Raw genomic sequence first — 19,839 nt, 5'->3', positions numbered from 1 at the left:
CAGAATTCATCCTGTCTTCTGAAGAATCTTTGTGTATTGTTCTGCTTCCAAGTTTCGTATTTTTGCAGAAAAAAAAGACTGAGTTCAGATCTGTTCAGAATACTTCTCAAAGTCCACAGCCTTTGCAGAAGGCTGCATTTTTTACCCTTTTTCCCACAGAATAAAGAACAGTGCCAGGAAGGATGAGTTGGTAGGCTGTGCTGTGGAAGCTTCTACTGCCTATGACAATATTATTAATGCCATCAAGGCAGCAGAGGAAGCAGCCAACCAAGCTGGGAAAGCAGCTGACTCAGCTTTATTGGTAAGTACCTGTAAGTGGCCAAATCATGGTAAACTTGTTACAACTAGGTTTTTGTTTTCTTTAACTGTCAGAGAGGCACCGAAATCAAAGACCTGTGTGTCTTGTCATGCTTTATTTGTCTGTGACCATCACATGAGTTGCTATTCTGCATGTTCAGGAATTAGCCTGGACTCACCACTAAACAGGCCTTTCTCACTGCCTTTCTGGTGAGACTGTTCATATGAGTACTGACTGTTGCTTTCAGTGCAAAATAAGGAGATCTTATAAGGCAAGCCTGGTAATCACTGGAGGTGGTTTCAGGTATTCTCTTTTACTTTGCACTACTAATGCCCACAAGCTCTTCAGCAGAGCCTTAACATCTAACAGCTGTATGCTAGTAATTTCTTCCTAATGCCCCAAAATCTACCTGAAGTTTGTTAAAGACCAAGGTTGTATTATCCCTAGAAGAATCTTGATAATTGTTTCTAAAGGTGGTGTTCTTCACATTAGATCTTTGCCCTTGTATAGTTTGGGCTTTTTTAATTCAATTGGGCTACCTCTTTTACTCTTTAACTTTTAATATAATTATGAAGCAATCTTACAGTACCATGCTTCTGTTATCAGACTGTGAAGAGAGAAGACCTATCAGGAAAAGCTGCAAGGTTAAAAACTGAGAGCAGTACACTCTTGAATCAAGCACAGGAGACTAAAAGGACATTGCAAGGTACTAAGAAAGAAAGTGTTAGTAATAATGTTGGCACAGCATGAGAAGCTTCCATAGAAGCATAAATTTTCAGAATTCAGCAAAAGCTTTGCGTCACTTGTTTAACCAAAAATAAAACTTAGTTCTAGTACAGTGGGACATCTTGTGATGGTTAATTCCAATGGTAAAAGGTGGGAAAGTAGATGTCTTGCTTCTGCTATGCTATATACCTTTGCAGTACTCTTGCCCAGCAAATCCTGTGTCTTGTTCTTTCTTTGCAGTGTACTCAATGCTCAGTGGCAACACAAGCTTTGTAAGAGTGCAGGCTGGTCCTTGTCCAACAGAAAGGTGGTAGTTTTGTTTAAAATTCACATGGGGCATTACTGTTTTGCAGCTCTTGGTCCAAACCTTGAAGACATAAAGCAAAGACTTGATGTTGCTGATGGAAAGAAGAATACCCTGCAGATTGATCTTGTCACTGTTCAAAATAATCTCAATGGGATAAACAGAGGTCAGTTACTTAGCGACCGCTTCTGCTCTACCTCTTTCATCTGTTCCTATAAGAACCTTCACATGCACTTCTGTGTGTTTCAGATGACATTAACAGCATCATCACCAGTGCAAAGAACATGGTAAAAAGTGCTGAGGATGTCACAACTAATGTATGGGACGAACTGCTCCCAATTCAAGCAGATGTGGAAAAAATTAAGAGTACCTATGGAAGCACACAGAGTGCTGGCTTCAGTAAAGCACTGATGGAGGCAAACAATTCAGGTATTGCAAGTGCTGTGTGGGATCTGCCAAATCACTGTTAGGTGAACATGGTCAGTTTTGCAATGGAACGTTTAGACATTTAAAATTTGGGCACACAGACTAAGCTAGTATTCTGAGCTTCCTTTATTGCCAGTAGAAAGGGATAGGCAGAGCAGAGAGTGACTCAGGCCATCCTGTGGTACGTGTTAAAAGTTGGTGCCATGACTGGTCTCTAAAGACTTGGAGGTCAGTGACTGGCAGGGTAACCCAGAGTTCAGTACTGGGTCTGATCCTGTTTGACGTTCTCATTCATGATCTGGACGAGGGAGCAGAGTGTACCCTCAGCAAGTTTGCTCATGACACAAAACTGGAAGGAGTGGCTGATACACCAGAGGGTCATGCTGCCATCCAGACAAACCTCAACAGGCTGTGGAAATAGACTGACAGGAACCTCATGAAATTTAACAAGGAGAAGTTCTGCGCCTGAGGAGAATTAAACCCCTGCAGCAGTATATGTTGAGCAGGTGGGCAAGCTGGAAAGAAGCTTTGTAGAAAAGGACCTGGGGGTCCTCGTGGGCACCACGTTGAAGATGACCCAGCAATGTGCTCTTGGGGTAAAAGGTTTAAACACAGGAGGTTCCCTCTGAACATCATGAAACACTTTGTTTTTCTGGGAGGGTGACTGAGCACTGGCACAGGTTGCCCAGAGAGGTTGTGTAGTCTCCATCCTTGGGAATATTCAAAAGCTGTCTAGACACGATTCTGGGCAACTGGCTCTAGGTGGCCCTGCTTGAACACAGGGGTTGGACAAGATGACCTCCAGAGGTCCCTTCCAATCTCAGCCACCCTGTAATTATGTGATTTTCTACTATACTGAGTAGAGAAGGGATCTAGACAATTAGCTTAGGCTAGATGTCTGTTAGCTGAAATTAAGTGAAATGGATTACATAGAGCCTGTGCTGAATACAAAAAAAGGGACAATCACAATCCCAAACAAGTTTGGTTTACATCTTTTCAGCAGATTTATCTGATAAAGTCAAGTGAGAGGAAACATTTTAAATAAGATAAATACAAGCACTAGTCCTGGTTATTATTGCAGAGTTATAAGTCATCCCTGCAGATACAAGACTGGCTTATAAGTAATACTTAGAAAAATGATAGGTCTGTATTTCATTTTATTTGCCTTCTTCATTATAGAGTTGCAGTCTTCAGATACTTTCAGGGTGAGGTTTTTTGTTTGTTTGTTTGTTTTTTGGTTTTGGTTTGGTTTGGTTTGGTTTTTTTTGTAGTCACAGAAGATGAAAAATTGTTTCTTGTTATAATGGAAATTCTCATAGTATTTTCTGCTGAAATAAACGTGCCCAGATACCGTAAGGCTCACTACTAAATTGTACTGACTAGCAACCTTGACACAAGAATATAAGACATGCCCTATTCAGTCAGGCCAGCAGTGTGCTTGGCCCAGTATTCACTCTCTGACAGTGGCAGCAGGAGATGCTACTCAGGAATGCGTGTAAGCCTGACCCCCGTCTGCTGTCCTTTATCCTCATCCTCCCATAGCATCCACAGTCACTGGATAATAATGTTAGAGACCACATTGCTGTTCTACTTAATATTTTTTTCTGGACCTTTATCTAAGACATTTTTTAAAGTGCTGATTCTGACTGCTTCTGCAAATACCTTTGGCCACAAATTTCAGGAGTACAATAATCTCTGTATAAACTGCTAGTTTAGTGAGAACTTCCTAATATTGTAGGACTAGTAAAAAGAGTTCTGTCATCACTCTGCCCACTGCATTTCTGGTAATTGTGTAGTGATACCACATTTTTGCATCTTGTTTTCCTCTTCCTGTTTGGCATCTATTATTTTTTTCTTTCACTGCAGTGAAAAATTTGACAAACCAACTTCCAGACCTTTTCAGCAAGATCAGGAGTATCAACCAACAGCTGATGCCAATAAGCAACATCTCTGAGAACATAAATCGCATAAGAGAACTGATTCAGCAGGCAAGAGATGCTGCAAATAAGGTCTGTCGTGAGCATTGCAGTCATGCTAGACCTCAGTGTTTTGCACACACAACTGTACTTTTGTTCTTCTTTCTCTTTCTAAATAATTTTGTTGAAACGTATGTGAAAGACCAGACATAAATTTAATTCAACAGCACCACCCAGCATTTAAAGTAACTGATGATGGGAAGCATAATAATTTGTACATAAGAAGGACTGGATACAGTATCATCCTGCTACACCTTTCTTCCATTAGGTTTTTTTCCAGGGCATCTCTGCAATATTTGTTTGTACAACAGCCTCTTGCCTTCCAAGGTACATTGTTGTGGCTTTGACAGCAGGCATAGAGTTGGATCTGCAGCTTAGGGGCAGGGCTCTCCACCCATGTGTGCCAACTGAGCAAATTTGACACTGCCAAAAAAGTTGGGCAGCTCTGTGCTCTCGTTTCTCTAGCTGCTCCAAGATGTTAGAAGTTGGCTGCTAGCATCTTCTGACTAGACTGTTCTTTCTCCATGTAAGTAACTGCTGTAGGTGCTGAAGGGATAGTGTGGTCTCAGGTCCCTGAGAAGCATCCCTGAGATCATCACAAATAACCTACAGTTACAGTGAGTAAGAGGAATCAGTGATCATGGTGCAAATAGCTGTAATAGGACATGTCTTTACAGTATCAGAGGTGCGTTATAATTCCCAACTGATAGTCAAGTCCAGCTAAGTGAAGCTTCAGGATGTGTATGTAAGACATCTAAATAATTCACAGTCTTGCTCTTTAGAGCTGCAGGGCACATCCTTTGGTTAATTGATGTCTGAAATAAAAAAGTGCTGTGTTAAGTGAGTATTGATAATACAGATTACTGTATTATCCAGTCTGTTTCCTAATTATGTTGTTTGGTAGGATCAGAGTCCAAATCTCTAGTAATTGGTGGCTAAAACATGGCTAGGATATGTAATAGGTTACTTTGCAATTAAATACAACAGTAAAGTAAGTAGAATTAGTAGAAAGAGATAATTATAATGTATTGAATTTTGTTTTTCTTAACAGGTTGCTATTCCTATGAGGTTCAATGGCAGCTCCGGTGTAGAGGTTCGACCTCCGAGCAACCTTGAAGATCTGAAAGGCTATACTTCACTTTCTTTATTTCTCCAAAGACCTCAGAAAAGATTAGACGCTCCTGAAAGGGCATCAAATAAGTTTGTACTGTACCTGGGTAGTAAAGATGTGGGTATATTTTGATATTTAATCTGATTTTTAGAACAGACATCATGTTTTGAGAAATGAATGGGAAGTGGTCTATTTTGACTGAAGTTTATAGCTCATGTTGGCCTATTTCTTTATAATTGCTGATATATGGTGGTAGAAGTGTTTTGTTGATTCCCTCAGTGGCAAAGTAACTTTTGGGGCTGACTGCTTTCCCCTTTGATTCTTTGCTGTTTTGCTCCTTTGGAAGTTACCTCTCTGTCATGGATACCAGCACACAGTCTTGTCAGAACTGACACTTTCTGCAGCAGTCAGCACAAACTCAGCCCAACTCCTGCCTCACAGCTTTGACTCTTTTCACAGTATAAGTCACTGTGAGTTTCTCTGTTGGTTAAGAAGAAGTGGTAATTTCAGTCTTAAAATTCAGCCCTTTGGCTCTTTATTTCTTTCACTTCTGAATATGCAGAATAATGCAGACCTGCTTGTGCATTCAGGCTTGCTCCATCACCGTCAAACATTTTAAAAATTTCCTGCATGCAGTTCCTGAATGCATTTTTAAGTTTCAATATTTAACAGCAGCTGTATCTGTAGTGAATGTCACGCATACACAGAAAGCTGTTTAAAGGTAGTTGTTCTACAGTGAATTTCACCTCTTTATCCACCTGAATAACTGGCCAGGATATCTATTGACAGCATTTTAATTGTTACTTCTGAAATATGGTATGTGGAAGAAATATAGTATGAATTTCTTTGGAAAATGACTACTCTCAGTCACCTCAGTAGGAAACACTGTCCTTCACTGAGACTTGTTCTGAACATCTTTTTTGTTTCACAGATGTTGAGTCTAGCTTTTAGTAAAGGTGTCATGTTTTCATGGCTTTATCTGGGAGATTTTACAAATGTGAAAATTATTTTAGCTACTGTGATTACAAAAATAAAAAGCGACACATTAATTTGTAACTATATTCATTGAATCAGTGCAGCATATAAGATTACCTTTTTTTCTTCCCAGAACTGATAAACTTAATTCTCATCATTAGGAGGGTGGATTTCTTATGACTCATGCACAGTATGATGATGTCTCTGAGGAAGTGCTGCTGTACTTTACCTTCATTAACATTAATCATTTATTAATTATTATTTGCTTTGCTATTTTTAGGCCTCCAAGGACTATATTGGTATGGCTGTGAAAGACGGTCACCTTACCTGCGTCTATAACCTGGGAGGTGGTGATGGAGAAATAAGAGTGGAGTCATTGGTGACTCAAAGCGAAACTGAGGAAGCTGTTATGGATCAAGTTAAGTTTGAAAGGTATAAGATCCACAGTGCACAACAACCTCCTCAAAAACCTGCTAAGAACGTGGTGTGGGGTTTTTTTTCAGCGTGATGTGATATTCTTCCTCTCTGTTTTGGTTTTAGGATTTACCAGTATGCAAAGCTGAATTACATCAGAGCAGCAACATCAATTTTTCCAGAGCAGGAAAGCCCTAAGAGTGCAAGCAGTGGAGGCAGTGACACTCTCCTAAACCTTGATCCCAGCACTGTTGTCTTTTATGTTGGAGGATATCCTGCAGATTTTAGGGTACAAAGAGTTTCTTAGTGTTTTAAAGAGATTTTCTGTTAATTATTCTGTTGTTCTTACAAGTAAAGATTGGAACTAGCAGTCTTTCAAAGCATGTATAAAAGTTTATCCATGGCAGTAGGAATAGATGGGATGCAAGGAGATGCCACTTCCTACAGAAGCTGCCTGGCTTGTAGCATGCAAAACTCAAAGCAGAGACCATAATGATCTTTCACTTGCATGAAACCTGAGTAAAGCATGAAACCTGTCCAGCCCTGCTAAGTACTGTTCCCAATCCATCCATGTGACTCCACTATTAATTGAGCTGCAGTATTCCTAGGGTGGTATCAGATGGTTTGGAGATTATATACCAGTATATAATATTTTTAATATATATTTAGAATGTCATATTCTGTGTCTTAATATTTGCAGTAAGTCTTAGCAGTTAGATGTCAATGTAAAATTTTATCAGCTGATGTTGATGGAATGTTTTTGATGACACTATTTTGCAGCCTCCACCTAATCTTGACTATCCTAATTATGAAGGCTGCATTGAATTAGACAGCCTAAATGAGCATATTATCAGCCTTTACAACTTCAAGAGGACATTTAATCTCAATACCACTGAAGTGCAACCCTGCAGAAGGTATGATCCAAACATAGAAGTGTTGCACAGTTCTGTGATTTTATCATTATGAATTCTTGTCTTTTCTCATTCAGACGAATAACCACTGTAGCTAAACAGGTGATTTTTTTTCTAACTCTTGGTCATTATTACATTTCTTAGAGAAAATTCTTAGTGATGGCACAATTCACATTTATGGCAGTCGCAGTCTGTTTAAAGTTAGGTGTTATAAAATCCAGACACAGTTTGTGGACTAATGGGTTCAGCTCCTTTATAAACTAAATATTACATTAAGTTCAAAAAAGTCACTAATGATTTCCTCTCTAAAGACCAGATGTGAGTCTGATAGAAGGCGGTGGAAGGTTTTCTCTCTGCTTGGGCTTGATCAGAATTTGGCCCTATACCAAATGCTTTAACTTAAGCTTTTTTAAAACTACAACAGCAGTAAGTCCATGTGGTAGTAGTTTTTGCTCTCATATATTCACACCTGTGACATTGAATTATTACAGGTATAAGGAAGAGACTGACCAAAGCTATTTTGAGGGCACTGGTTATGCCCGTGTCACAGCAAAAGAAGGAAATGCTGACCGAGTACGGTACGAGCAGACAATTCAGACTACTGCAGATGAAGGCATTGTGTTTTTTGCAGCACATGAGGTAATGTGTGGAATGCTTCTGTCTGTTTTGTGGTCAGAGAACATCTTTAAAAATCTTGCTTATTCAAGAACATGTTAGATTTAGTAGTAATTGTAAGGAAATGTCTTAAAAGTGTGATATTTTTTTCTATGCAAAAAATTAGTAGATTCTGCTGTATGTTTAATGTCATATGGTTTAGTTTTTGGTAGTTATGCAAGGAACAGGGAGTTGGACTTGATCATCCTTATGGGTCCCTTCCAACCTGAGATATTCTATGATTCCACAATGGCTACTGAATATTCACTTTGTCAAAGCTGAGAAAAAAAATCATTCCCAATAGCTCTTCCATTAGGCCATGCAGAGAATTCAGAACTGGGGGCAGGAAAGGAGGAATGTAATTGAAATCAAACCTATGTTGGAATACTGAAATCCTACAATACTGGCAGTGCATTCTTTCCAAATCTAAGATGTGTGTGGAAACAGAGGAAGGAAAAATATTGAAAGTGACTTGGTGACTTACACCTGTAAAGGTGCTCAAAAAGGCAGTGATGCTACTTATCTAGTAATGTCGTAGGCATATGGCAATCACTGTGACATGTTGTGGATAATTTTCTATTTCAGTAGACATCTTGAAATGACCTGAAGTCCTTTAGAGATTTGGAGAATACCTGGAGCTGATACCAGATCTGTTTATAATAGTTTAAAGTAATTATGGTTGATTAGTGTAAGATTTAGTCTGCTTTGTGTTACCATTTCCCCAAAAAGCTTTCTTGAAGAAACTAGATAGCTTCATTAAAATTATTCACGACAGTGAAATATATATGAAATTGTGGCAGTTTAATTGTGTTGGTGTTCTTTATATTGCAGGATCAGTTCATCAGTGCACTAATTAAAAATGGTCATAGAGTTTTTAGATACAAAGTTGACTCTGAACCTCCAAAAGAAATAGAAACCAATGCAACTGTAAATGATGGAACGTATAAACAAGTATGTAATTTTAAAGAATCGAGTGATCATTATTTGTAAAAATACAGATTAAGTGAAACTAAATATCCTGTTGTAATGTTTAGTTGTGGAGTTTTCTTTTTCTATGAGGAAATCTAGTCACTAGGGATTAGTTTGGACATATGAAAATTAATCTTTCTCTTGTCATGCTTTACTGTGAATAAGTTCAATTTTAACAGTAAAACCACCAAAGAAAAGAACTTTGTCAGAGAAATACTTTACATAAAGAGGACTGTGTACATTGCAATTATTGACATTAGTTTAATACTTAGATTAGTGTTTTCACCACCTAAGGGTTTATTTCTTCTGGGTGGACTGATCTTTATAGGGATTACTCTTTTGTAGTCTGTTTGTTGTTGCTTGTCTCCTTAGCTTCAGTCCAGCTGTTTCGTAGCACTACCTTAGTGAAATCGTAAAGACATTGTTAAAAACCTTCGATTTCCATGTTGAATTATTCTCCCTTTTCACCTTAATATATTTCCAACTAAACAGTGTAAGTTGCAGGGTCTACTGGAAGGAACTTTTATGCCCTACTGGGTCAAGTTACCTCCAGCCAACTGACTGACTTAGTCCTTGTATCAGACAGCAGCTTCTGAATCTTCAGCTGCAAACAGAAGATAAAAATACTTGAATCTTAGATGAGATTTTAGGGCAGTCTTTCTGAGGAAAATAAAACCTCGCCTTGTATTTAGATAGTAAGACGTTTTCCTTAGGCATTTGCTTTGGCTAAATACCCAAATTTTGCAAAGTACTTTTGAACTACTGCAGTTATCCTGCATTTAATCACTAGTAAACGGGGGGAGGGGGGGGACCACCACTGAGTCCTGCTCCATGGGAGTACTTTTATTCTGCTAAATTATTTTTGTTTCTACCAAGTGAAGTAATTCTCATGATTCACGTATTTCAGATTAATTTGGTGTTTGACCGAAAAAGGAATATTGTTTATGTTGGACCTGGTATTAACGCCAACATACATGTCTTCAATTTCACTGAGTACTACCTAGGTGGAATTCCACCTTTTTTACGGGAACGGTGAGTAAAAAAGACTGTAATGCACAGGCTTTGTACAGAAACTCCATCTAAACTCTGTCCTTAAACAATTTCTTACACACTCAGTCAGGTATCTTATGTGACATAAAAAGAAGAAATGTGTAATACATGATCATCATCTGTGATTTTTGGCTAAGGGTGCGATCTTTGTTGGAGTGTATCCTGAAGATTGGGTTTGATCAGCATGAAGTATGTGTACGCAAGAAAGGTTGCTCTTGTGTTGTCTTTCTATTTCTTATACTGTCAGCATTTATAGGCTACTATATTGGTGTGTACTTTGAAATACTAGGCTACTGAACTCTTTTTCCTTCCACTCCCTGAAACCAGTTTTAATATATCCACACCTCCATTCCGGGGCTGCATGAAAAATGTGAAAAACCCAACCACTGCATCTGTTATTTTTGATGAGACTTTTGGTGTCAGCAAGAAATGTTCAGATGACTGGAAGGTAATTAAAAAAGTTCCTTAAAAACTTCTCCTCAAGTTCACACAGTCTGGTTTTCCTGTAAATCCTGGACCATTATGTTTTAATTAAGTCAAAAATTTTATTTGGTTAACATGTGACTGCAATAAAAGAACGTGGGCTGGGTATGAAGATACAGAAGAAATGAGACACCATCCCTACTGTGATAGCTTGCTCCAGCATATAGTCCACCCTCTTATTTAATACTGTGTACAATTAGGAATTCATATTTACCATGTAAGCTTGTTGGCTTCTAGTTGCTGTTATTGATTAGGCTGGAATACTTAGTTACTTAATACTATTCTGGATCTTCTCTCTCATCAAGGTGTATATGATTCCTAATTAAATGACCTCCCAACCTTTTTTCTTGGAAGATCTTAGCTGACTATTTCTGCTGAAGTCTCTCATTGTAAGGCTATTGCTCCACTCATCTGATTGTTTTGTAATTATTTTCTGTGCACCCTTGAGTTTTGCCCCATTCTTTTTGAAATGGGACAATGTGACATTTCAGTGCTGGCTTAACCAATGCTGCATGGAGAGATGAAAACTATCCTTCTGCTTCTCCTTATTGCCGCTTACATGGTGCATTATCTCATTTGCTCTTTTTTACTGTGGGCTTGCACTGTAAGTTTGTGCTTGTTTGCTTTCCCTTCTTGGCATCTAAACCTTTCACAGAGCAATTTCTTTGCAGGCTATTTTCCAGTGCAGAGGATCTGACCTTCATTCTTCGTATCTGTGCAACTTCTCAAGTATTAAAACTTGTCTTGTTTCAGAAGGCATAGGTATATTCTGTCTTATGACTCACACAGTTTCAGTTATGTAGCTCATCTACACAGCTCCATAGCCACTCACTTTTGTGTCCCCAAGTGTGAAAACTTTCAAAGCCAGAGTAGCTAGAGATGAACAGTTCATTATACTCGGCGTGCTTTAGAATTTCTCAGATCATAGTTAATGCTGGTAAAACCAATTCAGTCAGTGTGTTCTGTACTGAAATAGTGGTGCTTGTTGTTTTGCCTTGTGCTTGGTTTTGACTGGAGTCGGTCACAATTATGTTCAGTGGGGCAGCTGTTGTCTCATGTTTCCATTTCCTCTGATTAAGAGGAAAATCACTGAAAACATTATTTTCTCTCTTTCAGCTTGTCAGATCTGCAGCTTTCTCCACAGAGGGAACTCTGAGCCTGAGTGCAACAGGTTTCCCATATCCCAACGATTTCCAAGTTGGCTTTGGCTTTCAGACCATGTCTTCGACTGGAACACTCTTAAATTACAATCTACGGGTATGAAACTTGTTCAGCTTTGCGTATGTGATTGGTTTTATCTCTGAATCAGTCTTGTCAGTTTCTGTTCTAAGTCTCATGTATATTCCTGTATTTAAGGCAAGAAATGGCTATTATAATCATCTTTTGAGCATGGCATCTTGGGTGTCATAAGCCAGACAAACTCATCCTGGCAATTTCTTCACTCAGCCAGCAAGTAGTTTGGTCAGTAACTGAGTTTTGAACTTGAGCCTTTGAACTTGAGACTAGCTTGTGCACCTAACACCACCATCCCAGTAAGAAAACTGTTGCTGGATACAGTTGGCTGGAAATTTTCTCAGGAAAAATAGGCATTCTGCCCACATAGAAAGGTTATCATGATCGAATACGCAGAGAAGCAATTGATTTTGGCTATGATTCCTCAGAAAGCAGGGAGGTTCAAGCAGAACCGCATTCTTGCTGGCTGGAGATGTTAAGAAATGAATGCAAACCAGGCATTTGAGAAGGGGAGAACTGACTCCTCTGCTTTTTGTAAAAATAAACAAGTATTTTAACTAATTGTTTGGTACTCAGAGTGCAGAAGTATTTTAAAACAGAAACTGTGCTAACTGTGCAGAACTTGGCATGACATCTCATACTGGATGACTGAGAAATGCAGATTTAGTGTAGGAAAATTTGCTTCTTACAAGCAACCACTGAGAACTGCATTAATGGCAGAAGCAAGAACTAAAGGCTCTTGCATTTGGCTGATGATTTTGTGGGATTCTTTTATAGCCTGATGTTCTTACCATCTTTTTGAGACCTGGCTCTGTAATTGCAAAGATGCGAGAGAAGGAAATCAAACTGGAAAAGAAATACGAGGATGGGTCACTGCATTATGTGACAGTAATAAAAACAGACAGCACGTGAGTCCAGTTCTTTATCTGATTCTATATGCTGTGGTTGGAGAAAGAAGATTCAAATTCTGTGGGACTTGTTCTTTAGATAAATAGCTAAATATGGCGTCTGCTAGGAAAGAATACTTTAATAATGAAGGAAAAGGAGATTTTCGGTCTGTAAAGGTACATTTGGTACCTGTATGGACAGCTGTTACAGCTGTACCCCATTATGCATGTCTTTTATAGGTTGTGTGAGTTTTGACTGCTTGTCTAGCTGGAGCTTTGGAGGCTTTGGAGCTCTTCCTCTTCCCATAACCTTTACCACTGTAATATAGGTCGTTAAATGACTGGGGAGGAAGCAAATATTGTGTCTGTTTTTTCATCAGTGGTCTTCTACACAGATATCAGAAGAGACAATTTACTGAAAAGCTCCTAAATTATATTGATTTCTGTGGAACACATGAAATTACAGAAGTGTTAGTTGAAGTGGAAAGTTGTAAATGGTTGGCTATAACTTTGGGTGATTATAACTTGATAGTCTGTAGTAGCTATTGCTCACAGGTCAAGTGCACCATTTAGACACAAAGAATTGAATCCTGTTCCATAGATGTCAATGACAGTTTTTTCAGGAATTTCAACTGGACCAGGATTTCACTGTAGGACTGAAGTATGAGCTTCAACTCTTGCGCAGTATCTGGTATGGAAAAGCAGAGCAGTTTCACTGCAGTCAGTGAGCACATCCTGAAAAAAATCCTAGAATTAAGCTAATGAAGCTCTAGCGTAATTAAAATGTAACAAGAAAACACATCTGTCAAATGGTTCTTTTTTATATATATTTCCTTTTGTGTCATAACTATTTCTTTATATTTCATGCTTATTTGGATTCACTTTGTTTCAGAGTACGTCTGCTGGTTGATGATGAGTCAAAATCAGAATTAGTTGACTCTCCCAGGGCATCCCAGGAGTCAAACAGACCTATAAAATTTGGTGGAGATAGTTTTGAAGGTTGTATCTCAAACATCTTTATAAAAAGGTATTTGGCCTAGAAAGAATTTTGTTTCATGCATTTTATCCTGTTCTTCTTCTTCGATTATATTAAAATCACTTTTTGCTAAAATGCTTTTCTTCTGTATGTGTGAAGCTTTCATGAATTCATAGCTTTGGTGCCCTCAAATATTCAGTTATATTATACATGATATCAAGTTGTAATTAATCTGCTGTTCAGATGTAAAGGAATTTTAGTCCGAAATTTAGACTACTACTGTTTAGTAGTCTGCATAGTGAATTGGAAATGTCCCAAAAAGTATCCAAAAAGATCTGCCAGATTGTATTGTTATGGCTCCCCAGGGAGCCGGGTAATGAAAGGAGCAAAGCTGCTGACAGAACCAAAACAGTTACACAAACAAGTGAGAGCATATGTATAGAAATCATGTGCCTGATTTAGTTTGTCTCTTTTCTTCATGTGTTTGCCTGGTTATTAGAGACATCTTATAGGCAAAATTAAGAAGAAAAAAATATGCATAAATATATTTCTAGAAGAAAAGCTTTCCTTGACGCATAAGTGATGTCCCAGTGGGCTTTAGTGTTAGCTAAGTTTTGCTGAGTATTTATACATGTGTAGAGTTTAAAAAAAATGGTTTGGCTTGGAAGGGACCTTTAAAGATCATCTGGTTCCATAACCCCTGCAACAGGCAGAGGCACCTTCCACCTGACTGGGTTGCTCAAATTCATTTAAAGCACTGCAAGACAACGAAGTAACCTGCATATTAACCTCTCCATCAGAGAACAAACTTGGAAAATTGTTTTTAGTAAAAAAATAGATGGACAATTAATATTGTAGCTAGTCTGATTGAGTGAATAGAGAACAACCAGCATCGAAGGAGTTCAGGTTTTACCCTCAATTCTATTGCTTTTCTCATAGAAAATCAGGGACAAGGAACTTCATTGCCTTTTCTTGTTGTAAAGTGTTTTGTAATTTACTGATTAGAGATGCTGTGTACAACTTAGAAAATTATACTATTACTTAATATTATTCTTTATACACATGGGAAATTGGTTTTGACAGTCTTTCTGATAATTTGGATCTAATACTAAAGCTGCATATCAAGCTGTGATGGGCTTTTGCCCCTTGACAAAACTCATTAGAACATCTTATTTAAAAATGAGTGAATCATGGACTGAGCAGAACCTGATGTTGCCATTTTTTCTTGATCTGCTGTTGGTTTTGAATAATTGACCAGCAGAGTTTTATAGACTGATCCAGAATCTTATTTAATAAGGACACTGTAATTTTTTTCTCTTTTTTTCAATGGCAAAGTTTGTTTGTTTTTTTTAAATTGATAGCTTTTACCAAAAAATACTTTATTTAGAAAATATGAGAATAAAAACACTGGAATTTTTCCACAGCCAAAAAGAAATGGGCAGAACCATGGCAAATATGAAGAGTTTTTACAACATAGAACATACGTTTTTCTTTGAAAAATAAAAATCAGTACTTTAACATTGAATCACTGGGAAATCTATTTTGTAGATAGTTTTACAATATATTATTGATTACGCTAACAAAAAGGAATGCTGCCTCACAACACTTTCTGCTTTCATCACAACAGGACAGGTCAGCTCCCTGAGGTTCAAAATCTTGTGAGTTATACTGGCAAGTCTCGTGTATCCCTTGGAGCTTGCCACAAACAGGAGAACCTTGAACCAATGCTGCTGAAGGAATCTGAAAATCCTCTCGGGTTTAAGATGCTCAAGGTATGCTTATTGTTACTGTCATCTTTACTCCATATTGCTGCCAGGGCTTCGTCTACACAGCCATCATTTGCGGAACTGAGATTTGGATGTTCTTATTTTCCTTCCATCTTACATCGGAAGAAAGTTCTTACTGTTTTGGAGTTTCATGCTAAACCCACACCTATCCAGAATGACAACAGCTTTTCTGTCATTCAGAGAAGGCTGTTGACTGCCTCAGGTGGGAACTCTTAAATGTGTTGATTGAAATGTTTCTATTAATATGCATGCATAGTAAATGTTTCAATTCTGTCTTACACGAACAGAATGAAAAATACCTTGATTATTTGAAAGCTGCTAACATGCAAAGCAACACAATACCAGCTCAGTTATATGTCAGCAGTGAAGCATATCTCCTTGGAAGCATCCCCAACAGTTTCATATCCTACATGTTTTCTCCACTGTTATCTACAGACAGGTAATACAAATGTTCTCAGTTCTCCTAATACTTGAATTGTCAAAGCTGCTAGAACCTGAGTGCCAAGTGTTGGGATTTTCTTTTTGCTTATGTCTTGGGCCATAACAAAAGAGTGCTTCTAAAGGTTCAGGCTTTTTTCTTTCTATGCAAACATTTACCTAAACTGAGTAGATTGAATGGGATGTAGTAGACAATTACAGTACATGTTGATGCCAATTCCTAAGCCTGAATATGTCAAGTTTCATTCACATTCAGAAATGCAGGCAGTGTAGAATGCCATGATTTCACCCACCCAAATGCCATTCTGCATTTCACAAATGGGGATTTCACTAACATTTTTCTGGAGAACAGAGAGAATACGACAACTAACAAAATAGACCTGTACTTCAATATGCTTACTTTCCACTACAGGTTACATTGTTCTGTAGATGTACGGACTCGATCATCAAGAGGATTAATAGTCTTCATGGAGGAAAGGTCTGAGGGCTCTTATGTGGCCCTCCGCATTTCAAAAGGACGTTTTGTCTTCTCACTTGGCTCTGGAGGAAAACAAATCAAAATCAAAACTAGTATTAAATACAATGATGGGCAATGGCACACTGTAAGTAGTATGGCACAGGAGCCATGGTGAAAGCACAACTAGCATTCAGCAGGCACAGCTTATTGAATTTTTAAGATATTAGAAACTCAGTTTTGGTCATCAGAAGTTAATTCCTATGTCTGAAAGTTCATGTGGTTGACAGGTCTCTGAGAGAGCTTATTGAGACTAATAGTTCCAGCAAGCTATTTTCAGTTTAAGTATTTCAACAATGTGGTGTCTAATTTAAAGACAGAGAAAATCTCCAGTGGCTTTCATTGGCCTTTGGGTTTTTCATTCTGTTATGTTTGCACCCTGGAAAGGTGGTCTTCAGCACAGATGGGAAGAACGTCCGCCTTGTGGTTGATGGTCTAAGGGCCCAGCACAGAAGATTAGCAACAAATTCTGCCATCAGCATTAAGCCACCAATCTACGTGGGAGGGCTGCCGTCACTGAAAAAACAGGTAAATAATTGACACATCCACCCACACACACTCCCCATGCTGCACTAATTACATGTGAAAGTGTTTAATATGCAGGATTTCTGTGCTGAAGAGCTTTGGGGGGTATTTCCAAGCACCAGGTGAGCACCATCTGTGACTGGTGTTTGCAGTTGTCCATTACAGATCTTTTTCCTCACCTATTCACACAGCCTTCATCTGGACCCATATTTTCAACATGTGTTGCTGAGACACTGATGACAACCGTGTACTGCTTTCATTTTTATTCTTTAAAAATGGAGAAGACCAAAGTCACATTTTTAATTCCACAAATACCATCTTTCAGCAGAATGTTTACCTCAGTGGAATAAGCAATAATCTGTAGAGAAGCAAAAGAGCAAATTGAGCTAATTCTCATTAAGGAATTATGGATGTAGAACTGGATTTTAATCTGAAATATATGTGGTTTCTATTTAAAAATGGGACAATTAATGATCCGGGGTATTTTATAAAATCAGATATAAGACTCTTAGGAAGGGAAGGGGGTATTTGGGATTTCACAGTTCCTCTTGCATTGTCTTTTTGACACATCATTGGGGACGTATCTGTTCTACAAGCAGGAGTTATGTTAATTCAAAATCAAGTGTTACTTTCATGTTTTAAGCTCTTTTCTTAGACTTTTGAATATCTTTTCACTGCATCTAAGATGGGGTTTAGCTGTCTTTAGTGCCAGTTGCCTTTCTATAGTCCAACAGTCCAAAAGAACTAATGTTTGGTATTATTACTAAAAAAATTACCACAATGCTTTAGTATTCATGTTTTGACATATGCTTTCAGAATATACCAATGAAGAGTTTCAAGGGTTGCCTGAGGAATTTAAAGGTGAATGGAGAAGTTATGAATGCACCTCTGCAAAAAAATGGCGTACTTCCATGTCTGGATGTTCCAATGGACACGGGGATTTATTTCTTTAATGAAGGAGGATATATCACCATTGGTAAGCTGTGTAGAGATTACGGTATCTGGAATTATGTCTGAAGTGTGTATGGTACGGGTTATTTAAATTATTTTTATATGATTTTCCAATTCCGTCCTCCTATGATCATTCCTCTACCCACTGTTTATTTGTCCACAGGTAATTTGCTGTTGGGCTTGGATTTTAGGATTGTATTTACCATTCGACCAAGGAGTTCAACAGGTATAATCCTCCATGCCGGAAGCAAGCAAGACAACTACTTAACTGTTTACATGGAAGGAGGAAAGGTAGGTACAGACTGTTTCCACTTCACCTGTATTTCCCTCATTCAGCAGGGAGAATTCTGACCTTTTTGTGTTGCTCCTTTTCTTTTTGACAATAGCTTAAAAGATAACTTTTTTTACAGGTCATTGTGGCTGGAAATAGTGGTGCTGGAGAATTCCAGACATCAGTCACACCTAAGAAACCTCTATCTGATGGACAGTGGCATACCATTGCAGGTACATTGTACATACCAGCTCTTCTGAAGCTTTGAAGAGATAGTGGGCAGAGAGCACTGCAGCTCCAGATTTTATCAATCATTTCACTTCTGTTTATTCTGAGAATACTCTTTAGAAAAATGTAAGTGTCTTGTGTTAATTCAAGGTTTTACATAAGATTTTTTGGGGGGCTCTCTTAAGCCCCAGACTACTTAGATGTGTCAGCCTGACTTTGAATTAAAACCTGTTTTTCCTATGAGTTAAATTTCAAGAGAGATGCTATTTAAAAATAGTGCCATATCTAGTTGATTCATTAATAGGGTTGAGAAAGAGTTCTCATTTACCTGCTCCTTTGCAGTCTCTCAGAAGGAGAACACTGTGCAGCTAGAGGTGGGCACAGAGAGTAGCTCTACCACTGGACTTCGACCCTCTCCTCCTAGACGTGTGTATCAGCCACTCTACTTTGGCAAAATTCCAGGTAATATTATTGATTTTTTTATTATTATTTTTTTTTGGTGTATCTACTGCTTTTTTCCTTTCTAAAACAAAGGTCCAATCGATGCATGTAGTCCTATATCATTCCCCCTCTTTTAAAAGCCTTACAACAATTAATGTTATTTAAAATAATTTTCATTTTATTAACTTGGTCTTTCTACCTTGGTTTTTGTAGCAAATTTGGACACTCCGTGGCTTCCAGTTAAAGACCCATTTTTTGGCTGCCTTCGGAGCATTAACATCAATGACAAACATGTCTCCACCAGGAGAATTTCAGAGATTCATGGTGCAGTGAATTTGCACGGGTGCCCAGCAAAGTAACTGCTGTTGTGGTTGATGTACACACATCAGGTGGTGTCTGATGAAGTGTGAATGGTGTCTGGTGGTGTGAATTCCCTTTTTGCTGAACACCACCAGTCATCAGGCTGGTTATTCTGAACAGCCAGTGAGCAAATGCATCCTCTGGATGTGGACTGTGCCAAAGCAAATGAAAAGTATTTGCTTTGATAAACTCCCTTTTAAATGTTATTGATTTCCAAGGTAATCTGTTGCGCCTTTTGAAATATCTGCAGAAAACATAATTGTATATACCCTAGCGGGCAAAATTCTGCTCTCATCCATAACAGCATAAACTTGAGCTACTCCAGTGCCTTAATTTTGGAAATTTGCCTTAATGTTGGTCACCTTGAGAGCAAATTTGATCCATTAATATAAAGAATTTTATAAAAATATAAATCTCTTTGAATTGTTGTTTATACAGAAATGTACATTAATGTTAAAAGTAATAATAATAATATAAATGGAGTTTGAAGCACTTTAAGGAGTGAAACTCTGGGAGTTTGTTACAATAGTAGGAATTGTGGGGCCAAATAAATGCAGAATGTTCCTAAAACCGTCCAGTTTCTTGTTTGTTTTTTTCAACCTGGTGGGGGTTTTGTGTGTTTTTTACAGTCTTCTAAATCCTGCTGGCTTTGTCCAAATGTTTTGGTAGCTTTAAGAAGCTGGTTTGCCTGAATAAGCAGATATCCCTCATCTCTGTTTATTTCAATTTGATTATCTAAAAATCTCAGAGAGTCATTTTTTTGCAATCTTCAGAGCTAGAAAGTCTCTTCCATAGGCACTTTTTTTCCCTAATAAAATGAAGACAAGTTTATCAAGAATTGCAGCTGCACCTGCTACAATTATGTAGCATAAATTACAGGACTAAACCAGCAAAACTGTTTTCTTTGACATTCAGATCTTTACTTTGTACC

General features: G+C 38.1%; 1 protein-coding gene across 1 annotated transcript in view; it reads left to right on the top strand.

Moving 5' to 3' along the window:
- The window catches only part of LAMA3 (laminin subunit alpha 3), a 118,652-nt gene extending 99,178 nt beyond the window's left edge, over positions 1-19,474 (top strand). Inside the window, exons 56-80 of the mRNA XM_032680153.1 lie at positions 160-301; positions 905-1,004; positions 1,378-1,494; positions 1,578-1,757; positions 3,621-3,763; positions 4,782-4,958; positions 6,097-6,248; positions 6,357-6,519; positions 7,011-7,144; positions 7,633-7,780; positions 8,627-8,746; positions 9,672-9,796; positions 10,142-10,262; positions 11,414-11,554; positions 12,308-12,438; positions 13,310-13,444; positions 15,021-15,165; positions 15,468-15,619; positions 16,031-16,220; positions 16,520-16,660; positions 17,474-17,633; positions 17,772-17,899; positions 18,019-18,112; positions 18,450-18,569; positions 18,762-19,474. Of these exons, the coding sequence (XP_032536044.1) occupies positions 160-301; positions 905-1,004; positions 1,378-1,494; positions 1,578-1,757; positions 3,621-3,763; positions 4,782-4,958; positions 6,097-6,248; positions 6,357-6,519; positions 7,011-7,144; positions 7,633-7,780; positions 8,627-8,746; positions 9,672-9,796; positions 10,142-10,262; positions 11,414-11,554; positions 12,308-12,438; positions 13,310-13,444; positions 15,021-15,165; positions 15,468-15,619; positions 16,031-16,220; positions 16,520-16,660; positions 17,474-17,633; positions 17,772-17,899; positions 18,019-18,112; positions 18,450-18,569; positions 18,762-18,907 (3,505 nt within the window). The 3' untranslated portion in view covers positions 18,908-19,474. The remainder of the gene's footprint in view (positions 1-159; positions 302-904; positions 1,005-1,377; positions 1,495-1,577; positions 1,758-3,620; positions 3,764-4,781; positions 4,959-6,096; positions 6,249-6,356; positions 6,520-7,010; positions 7,145-7,632; positions 7,781-8,626; positions 8,747-9,671; positions 9,797-10,141; positions 10,263-11,413; positions 11,555-12,307; positions 12,439-13,309; positions 13,445-15,020; positions 15,166-15,467; positions 15,620-16,030; positions 16,221-16,519; positions 16,661-17,473; positions 17,634-17,771; positions 17,900-18,018; positions 18,113-18,449; positions 18,570-18,761) is intronic.
- Positions 19,475-19,839: the final 365 nt, after the last annotated feature.

This window comes from Chiroxiphia lanceolata, chromosome 1 (assembly GCF_009829145.1).
Source record: "Chiroxiphia lanceolata isolate bChiLan1 chromosome 1, bChiLan1.pri, whole genome shotgun sequence".
NCBI classification, from domain to species: Eukaryota; Metazoa; Chordata; class Aves; order Passeriformes; family Pipridae; genus Chiroxiphia; species Chiroxiphia lanceolata.
This window is presented reverse-complemented; position numbering and strand designations above follow the sequence as displayed.